This window comes from Ciona intestinalis, chromosome 3, assembly GCF_000224145.3.
Source record: "Ciona intestinalis chromosome 3, KH, whole genome shotgun sequence".
Lineage (NCBI taxonomy): Eukaryota > Metazoa > Chordata > Ascidiacea > Phlebobranchia > Cionidae > Ciona > Ciona intestinalis.
The window spans coordinates 4,693,617-4,703,004 of NC_020168.2; the positions used below are offsets into that span (position 1 = coordinate 4,693,617).

Sequence of the window (9,388 nt, forward strand, 5' to 3'; positions counted from 1 at the left end):
AAACTACCCCCATGACTCCCATAGACCTTTGTTAATTAGGATATTTGGATATTATGCGGTAGAGATGCCCTGCCTTCCCCAACACCCTACTATATATTGTGTAAAACGCTTTAAATCAAAGTCGTTTTTGTATAAAACCACGCTTGCAGAAAATACGGTTATTTTATTTTGGGAAATTATACAGTCTAAAAACTAACTCTGACTGTTTACTATTGTGGTCATTGTTGGTACTTTTACGCTGTTTATAGGGCATGTATAACGCTAAGGTACGCGATGCAACAGTATTATTATAAACAATATCTTACGCGTAATAACAATGTTTGTTTTTTCTGCAACCACTCATCTGGTTAAGACAATAAGAAAAATATGACGCAAGGTGGCGGTAGACATACGCCGGCAAAATTAGTTTATTATCGAGTTGATTTCAAAAGTGGCTTTTCTGTCGTTAAAAAGACTAATACTTTTTTTCGGGAAGTATGTTAGAGAAACGGGCACAGTTTATTATAAAGTTTGCATAATATTGTTTGTGAACCACGTCTTTTCATTATACCCAAAACAGCCTGTCAGGTGCCTTTGCTCAGTTGTTACATAACCGAAAAGAGTAACCGAAAGATTCTCTGTGTGTCTTTGGGCAAGTCACTAAATGGACTTTGCTCAAACTCAGTTGTAATTTACAGGTTACCCAAATTGTCAAATATACAAAAATAAGCATTTTGTTACGAATAAAGACGCCTGTAAATTGAGTTCGCTAATAAAACTTGTCATTCTTATTTATTTACTTTATTACACAGCCATGGAAATATTTTGTATCCTCATTGCTTTAAAACATACAAAACTGTAAAAAAATTCCACGTAAAAATGTTCCACGTAAAAAAACGCCCTTTTGTGGGACCAAAAATAGTAACAACAGAAACAGATCGATGGACGCTGCGTTCTTTGCGCTCTTTCATTTTAAATAAAAAAACAAAGACATTTTTGCAGCTGCACTGCCATGTTAGGTTACGAAATTCGCTAACAAAGCTTTTGTGAGCGTCGCAACGTATCCTTGACGCATTACGTTACGTCGGCATTACGTAGACAAGGTTTACCATTGTACGACTCATTCGCTCATTACGTGTTGCTCTCTTGTTCAAATTACATACCGTCACAATGGTAAACATGACAAAGTCCACACCACAGTTTGTATGCGAGCAAATACGTTAACTCTAGACCGCCGTGATCACTGTGTTATGTATAAAATAGGTAAGACCCGACGTACTAAAAAACTAGAGCGACAACAGCCATTGCACATGTTAAATATTTACAAAATGCATGCAACTTGCTGCCACAATCAATGATTACAGATGTCCACGGCCTACTAGAGATAGTAGGCCGTGAGATGTCGTATTCCTAATGTCCTTCTCTCCCACACAGAGGCGCAGAAGTCAAATTTAGGTGATAGATTTTCCTTATCGTAAAGGATGTTCATTTCTCCAGAACAAAACATAGTAGAGTGGGGGAAGATGGGACACCTTGTTTTTTCCAATTTTACTTCTAATTTGATAGTAAACAAAACACATAAGAATTATAAAACCATATCATCACGACCCCTATAGACCGTTGTTAGTTGTTTAAAACACGATGAGAATATTATGTGCTAAAGTAGTCCAATCTTCCCCCACCCTAGCTGCTATATGTACATAAAAGGAGAACTTTTATAACCAGTCCACAAATTTAAAAGGCGCGAACAGGCCGCTTCGTTCAGTTGTCTTTTATTCGATATGCCACTGCCCGACATGTACAGCATTGAAGAACGCTATAATAATTCTTTCAAACCAATGGTATATTAATTAAACGCTATACAGTCATACAAATATGGGTAATTTATATATAATTGTTCAACTTATTGCTGCAAAAATACAGCGACAGAAAAGTGAACAAGCTTTGCAGTAACCGGTGTAGGCCTACAAACTGTGGACTTTAGGGGCGGCTCTTAAAACATCAAAAAGTGTACAGAGAAACAACAGTTCTACATTTTGACGAAAAAGATTTGCATTTATTCTAAACATGCACGGTTATAGAGGTGGAGCGATTTATTTGTGTACATCTTCTTATTTGGCGTGCTCCGTATCGATCAAGATAATTATTAGGTTCCAACTGCCACACTTTGGAGCATACAGCAAAGCAATATACATCGTAGCGGAGACGAAGCTCCCAGCGATATACGTTTGCAATCCAGACGACAATTTAAACAGCTCGTATATACAGGACGCGAAAAAACTGCCGAAAACAAACTTTAATCTATTTTGCCAGGTTTTTTTTTATCACAAACGGGCAGTCCTATTGCAGCAAGGCCCGGCTTTTAAGAATTTTTTTCCGGGTTTGCACTGCTTAATATATTGTGGGTACAACTTCAATCCAGTGTTCGAAAAAAACAACCAACACCAACTAAACCTATTAAACCAGTCGCCGCATCACATATAATGTAACGTAAAAAGTACGTCCGTAAAACCATGGAGCAATATACATATAATTATTATTCTGTCTATGATAAAATAAGTTTGCAAGTATTTGGAAAATGCCTGCTTTGATAGTGAGTAAACAGCCACAACCTATAACAATATCGAAACTGTACCAGCTTGGTAGAAGCAGGTACACACCATATCTGTTTACAAAACGACCGCAATTGGAGTTATAGTAGAATATACCCAAGCAGAAGACCTAGCACAAAAGCGAGGATAATAAAAAGTTGAAACTGCTGCTTTTGTTGCTTGAGAGCATCACCGTTAGAACTGACACCGGGAGACATTTTTGCCTACAGTAAACAAGAATAATTAAATAACAGTTAAGTTAAATTACTTTATTGAATTTTAGATTGACTCTTTATTGTTATGGTTTTGGACCTGTGGTTATGTTGCAGAACACGCTATGGAACATAAGATTTAGGTCAGAGTTGTCCATTACTTTAATATCTTATTTTAGACATCATCTAACTAACCGATTATAAACAACGCTAAAACTAGCAAGCATGAATAAGATAAAAAATTCAACCAGCATTGACTAAGCAGATTAATCAGAACAGAGTATAGAACAAAAAATTAAAGTCTTCTGTACAGTCTGTACAGCTGATTAGACAACAAAAACTTAACCAGTTTCAGTACAGAAACCTGTTAAATATAAAATAATACCTTGATTTCATCATACGCCTGCTTGAGTTTGGCATTTTGTGACTGAAGTCGTTTACATTCCTCCATAATTGAATGAAGTTCAGCTTTTGATTCATTGTTTGTTTCAGACTTTACCATTGTGGGTTGAAACGCCTCAGCTTTAACTGGTGGTTCAACCTTCAAGGGTGTAGTGACTGCTTCCTCTGCTACCTGAAACACAATATAACCGGAATTGAAACACAATGTAAAGGCCACAGTATCAAAGGTTATGATAATGCATTAAAAAGCAAAGGAGTTATGTAATAATGGAAAATGAGTAATGGGCCAACTGTTGCCTTAATCTTAGGTAACATGATGTGCACCTTTATATATATTATAAAATAGACAAAGGTTTGAAATAATTGTAGTTAACATTACTAAAGCAAACTACACTGTACAAAAAGTCAAATATGCTTATGTATCTATGAGACACATTTGACCAAATAAGTTAACTATGCTGTCTATGCACAGGCTGTGAGATTAGTACTGTGTACTGGTTTTTTTTGTTACCATGCGCGAAATAAAAATGAAGCAAAATTACTAAAGAGCTGTATTGTTAGTAACTATGACATTATTGAATAAAAAAACAGCAAGTGTTTGACCTTTATGAACAGTTTTTCTTGGAAAAAAATAAACAACAATCTGCGTCATTAAGTAGTTTCACTCGCATTATTATCAAGTATCAACTGTGTCTACATGATAGCTTTAGTGTGCTGGTAAGTACATCACATTGATAAAATTAAACTCCTGCGATCTAAGAAATACTAACACCTTTAGAGTTCAGTTCATACCCTGTTGAAATGTCTGGGAAATCCTACTGATTCTTGGAACATATGACTATAAACACATGTTTGGATCACATAACAGCTAAGCTTAAATCTATTTTTCTATCTGTAATGGTATATTTCTCCACTAGGACTAAGACAGAGATGTATTATACCATGTTTGCTTAAGGTGTTTCGGGTGTTTATAAATGGATGTATGACTATGAATGACTGTTTAGGTGTATGGAAATTGTGACAAAAATTTAAAAAAAAGCAAAGGTTTATAAAGGGCAAGCTTAAACATATTTAGACCAGATACAAGACTTAAAATAGGTTGTATTCTGGGTGTTTGTATGTTATTACAATTAAGTTTCACCTTTTCTGGTTCTTCAAACACGCAGCGGAGTTTTGAATCCATGAGATCTGCAGGAGAAGCTGAACCCCACTAAAAATAAACAAATCAAGTTTAACTCACAAAAGAAATATTTATTTAAACTAAAAGTTATAATTATAATTACATGTAGGATTGTTTGTAGCCTTTGGTTTATTTTTGCATTCGTTAGGTAAGAAGTGTTTCTTTAAAATCTTCTCTGTCAGAATATTAAACCATGTTTTTTATGTTTATTACCTATTGTGTGCATTTTTTATAAATATTATGTGATTGAGCGAATTCTAAACAAACTATCCAATGCAAGTGTATATTAAATAGGGCTAATAGGCTAAAAATAGGGCTATATTACACATATCTTGATATACAAATTCAAGAATGCCTTAATAGTTTTATACTGCACATTTGTCAGCCATTGGCTAAAACTAACCATAGGCGTAACACTTTGAATTTTTGACAAAATCCATTGTGACACAAGACACTGCTAAAATGCAGTTACAGTCATGGACGTCAAACATAGGGAATCTCATTGATTATTGTGGAGAAATCAGTACAGTTAGTTTTGCTTGAATTTAGTGCATTTAAACACAGTATTGGTAACCACCAGCAAACTTTATAACAATTATATAGTTTAATCCCAACTTTTATTTAATTACTTGCATTTAAAAGTATTGATTTTGCTTAAGCCAGTAATGCCATTAGCAATGGTTAGAGTAATAGTGCAGAAATTAATTTATCTGCCTTTTGTGTATGTTGTAGGTGGCCTTGTCAGTATTGATTTGCTGATTATAATCACTATGGGCTTGTGGTTTAAGACTGAATAGGTATAGCGAACAGTCAAAGCTTAAACGAATGCATTTGATAAGAAGGTATATGCAGTGTGTTAAATATTAAGATGGATTACAGTTTAATTATTATAATGCACTGGCTTATTTCAAATCTATAGTTGCTTATACAGTTGTTGGCTGTAGCCAGGCTTTGTTTTTGTTTTAATCAAAACTGTCATCACATGCAGGCAACAGTTGGTACATGTACACTCCATTGAAATATGTTATCACTTATCACTACTGTTGTATACAAAGGTTATATGAGTGTGTGAGTGAACTAATAATTATCATTATCAACACTCCATTTGATTTGCGCAAACTGCGTTCCTTACATTTTACACTTCATAAACTTTCAATGACAAGCCTACACAACAGCATAGCAATCTAAGCATTTGATTTACCTCCTATAGTCATAATAACTCAACATTAATTCAGAAATTAATATAAGTATGATACACAAGTTAACACAACACTGATGTATGTAAGGGTTAAAAGTTAAAATAAATAGAATTTCTTTGAAAGATAATTCATAGTCTATTTTAACTTTGGTAAAACTGGTTTGACAAATACTACTAAAACAAGATCAGAGCCACTGATAGGCCAAGGGAATGGAAAAAAGGGGAAAGAGTTGATTCAAGAATGTTTCCACAACAACTGCATGTGGATATATACAATACTTGCCAACTTACCAACTTATCCACATCATCCACCACATCAGGTGCGAACATAGATTGAACCATGAACTTGTGTTTACCTTTGTCTTGTGTGTCAGAGTCCATGGGTTGAAGCATAACTAGGAGAAAATATTAAAAAATATATATAATACATTTATTTGTAATTTTATATTGATGCTGAACAGAAAGAGATATTTGGTTTTTATAATGTAGCGATTTTTTTTAAATTGTGGTAAGTATGCTATTATTCGTACTAGACTACTCAACAGATTTTGATTTGTTAACAGATTTTGTATTTGTACCAGACTTCTCAAAGATTTTGTAATTGTCCATTAAAAACAAATATAATAAGTTGTATAATATGTAACATGTATCTGATCTGCAACACTAAAAGTCTAATATAAAGAAGAAAACGATAATATATAATATTGGTGTATATAATAAATCTTTATGATGTTTTTATAACCTTTTTAATAATGTTTTGTGTGGGCCGAAAAAATGAAAGGCTTACAATAATAAAATAAGTAAATTCAACTATATTTCACAGAATCGACATAAATTTAAATGCAGCCGTTCAACTTTTATATATAAACTTATATATATAAACTATAATACCCAGAGGCGATATGATCATTAAATTAAACTAACCGGTTGTATAAAGTAGAACTTAGCTAAGAGACTACTGTGGTTTGACTTGAACCAACAGCAGCATACTGATTCATAAGAGAGGTATTTATACATGGGCCTACCTGAGACATTCACATTCCCACTTGGGTCAACAAAACCACTGTTAGGCCTCACACAGTATCTACGAGGTGCTGTTGTTTTGACTTTGAAACAAACTCGCTTGTCCGATGGATTTGTTAATTTGAGATGAGACGTCACAACATCAGTAAATGGACCTGTGATGAAACAAAGAAGGATTTAGCTATAGACAGTGTGTGCATATCTGGATTTTGACCTTTAAAATAAGCTTTAAAAACTGTTCTCTTATTTCATAATACATCATGGCACTAAACTGAGTAGGTTATTGACATTATCACTAATTAAGATGAAAAACTGTATTTATCACTAAGACCTTAGCTAACTTTATTATGTACAAAGTTGAAGAATGATTTCATATTTTTAATGTCACACATGTTGAACAGAAGTACAGTTAAAATCTGTATACTTCTACCTACTTACAAGTGGCATACTGAAAGTAAACCACAGAATACCTAAACCACAATGGGTTTGGGTTTACAAAGGATTATTTGCTCTTGAGGTCATGGTAGTGTGATAAACTAAACATAAAACGATGCATAACAAATGCATAATCAGCCCTATATGTACATAACAAGAATCACAGTATTACATATTACATAAACAACACTGAATGAAATCTAAGTCGAACCAAAACAGATGATCAGTGATTGTAGTATATAAATGACTAAATGTCAACAAAATATGACGAATTAATGTTTTTTTGTGTTTACCTTTACACAGGTACAAAGAAACAAGTTACAATATAGCACTTTTACTGTTTCTAGATGTGTATAAAAAAACAAAACTACAAAACGAAAAATAAATTTAATATTGACATTTTAATAGAACAACCTAAATTAATTTTTTCAGCAAAGAAGCTGTATTAAATTTATAACCAGAAAGCCAAAGGCAGTAACAGTTTACATATTTTACTAGCATTTTAAATATATATATAAAAAGGTTACAAGATAAATAATGACTGGAAAAGAAGAATGTTTGTTACTTTGTTTTCCAATTGGTCAGTTTTAATAATTAACTGTGCCAGTCCTGCTACACAATAAGAATTAATATTTATATAATAGGTATTTTCATTTGGTTAAATTTGGATTTTTTTTCACAGCTTTTTGAATATTGTTTGTCTTACTCCTAAAAATGTTTGTCTTACTCCTAAAAAGCAATAAAAAGTTAGGATTTCGCAACATCGGATAAACACTGTTAGAAAATTTAATTCTACCTTTGAATCGAATTTCATTCATGGGTTCAATTTCCAAAATTTGTGGCTGCTTCTGTCGGGACATGGCGATTGTAATTCCAATGCAAACAACAATGAATATAAACTATATTTACAGAAATGTAGCCCGGTAATATCCTGAAATATTAAGTTGTGAATTTAGCAGCCATGTCCATTCACGTGAAAAGCAATTTTGGTAATATTCAGCTAGAAACCATTTCTATGTGTCAGTTACACTTAATTTTAGATTTTGCTTTCTAATTCTGATGCAGATTATAGCAAAAAGTAAGACTAAATCTTGCTTTTGTCGGCACTTGAATGTTAAACTGTGTTGAATTTACTAGACCAACCTTGGAAAAACAAATATTAAACTACTTTGAAAAGACAAGTATAATATTAAAACTACTTAAGTCTAGAATTGTATGGGATGTGCCACAAAGCTTTTCCAACACCTTTTTAAACTGTTCTACTAAATCCAGCTTTTAGAATATTTTTTTAACTATATAAAATATCTGCTCTTAAAAAAATCCCTCCAAACGTTAAGATAAAAACACATTGTTTGAGACAAAGCAAATATACATCGAAATGTGTGCATTTGTAGAATTCCCCTACTTTTTCAGTTACACATTCCAAACCAATATTGTGATGCTTACTTTTTTGTTTACCATTTGACAATATGATAACGCTATAGGAGATTTTACAAAACATGCATAAGGTTTTGTGACAGTTCATATCATAAGACTTGGGTTTATAAACTACACAAACAGATTTTTATGAAGGAAGGTAATGAAAGACCACATTAAATTAACATAACAAATTTATTCTAAAGATATGGCTGATTTAAATGATATTTGATAATTATATAGAGAAAGGAATAGGGGTTAAGGTGTATACACTAGAAAATAAAAGTTTATCTTTGAAGAAAACTGAATTATAAAGAAAATGGTAAAACTAGTTTGATATTTATATATACATGGAGCTATGAACAACTAAACACGGCCATCCAGAAGGGTCTAAGATGTCACAGAATCGCCAGACTGACCAAGATGTCAACTGTAAGAGTATGTACAATAACTGAACTTGTTAAGATAAATTATTCAGTAACCTCTCAACGCACAAGGTCATTAAAACTGAAGTGTACTTAGTATTCAATGCATCAACATAAAACTTGTGATCTTTTTTACAATTGGACACGGCCTGTTTGTACGAAGTAACGAAACTGAAGCTTGGAGTTAAATTAACTAATTAAACCGCATCACTAGTACTTCGACGATTTCTTAACCGATGCATTCTGATACTTATATATATATAAACTAAAAGCAACCATAGTTTTAAGTTATAAAATAAAAGTAATCATTGCCAATTCGTTTTACAGTCACGAACATGAACAACGGCCAACGCCAAGTCATAATCAGCAATATAACGCTTCATCGATGACATAGAGTTGTCAATCTGCCTAAAAAAGATGCCAACTAAGGCGAATGGCGCCTGCATGTGACGTATCACGTGATCATGTTTCATTTGCCCTATCTATGCTTTCCGCGGGCAATTCTGGTAAAAAGTATATTACACAAT

The 9,388-nt window shown here is 33.0% G+C and overlaps 1 protein-coding gene across 1 annotated transcript; it reads right to left on the reverse strand.

The window, feature by feature from the left end:
* Positions 1 to 1,735: 1,735 nt before the first annotated feature.
* LOC100181593 (vesicle-associated membrane protein-associated protein B-like) lies at positions 1,736 to 7,962 on the reverse strand. Its single transcript, XM_002122132.4, has 6 exons — positions 7,817 to 7,962; positions 6,588 to 6,740; positions 5,854 to 5,957; positions 4,326 to 4,394; positions 3,168 to 3,356; positions 1,736 to 2,794 (listed from the first exon to the last, which is right to left on the reverse strand). The coding sequence occupies exons 1-6, from the start codon at positions 7,878 to 7,880 to the stop codon at positions 2,672 to 2,674; spliced, it is 702 nt and encodes a 233-aa protein (XP_002122168.1). The 5' UTR covers positions 7,881 to 7,962; the 3' UTR covers positions 1,736 to 2,671.
* Between the last annotated feature and the right edge of the window lie 1,426 nt (positions 7,963 to 9,388).

Bases quoted from the DNA above. Each gene is read 5' to 3' on its own strand.
- LOC100181593 (XM_002122132.4), bottom strand. From the start codon at position 7,880: ATGTCCCGACAGAAGCAGCCACAAATTTTGGAAATTGAACCCATGAAT. The intron at 3,357-4,325 runs GTGAAACTTAAT...ATTGTGTTTCAG, and splicing joins TGTTTGAAGAACCAGAAAAG to GTAGCAGAGGAAGCAGTCAC. The intron at 2,795-3,167 runs GTATTATTTTAT...TGTTTACTGTAG, and splicing joins AGGCGTATGATGAAATCAAG to GCAAAAATGTCTCCCGGTGT.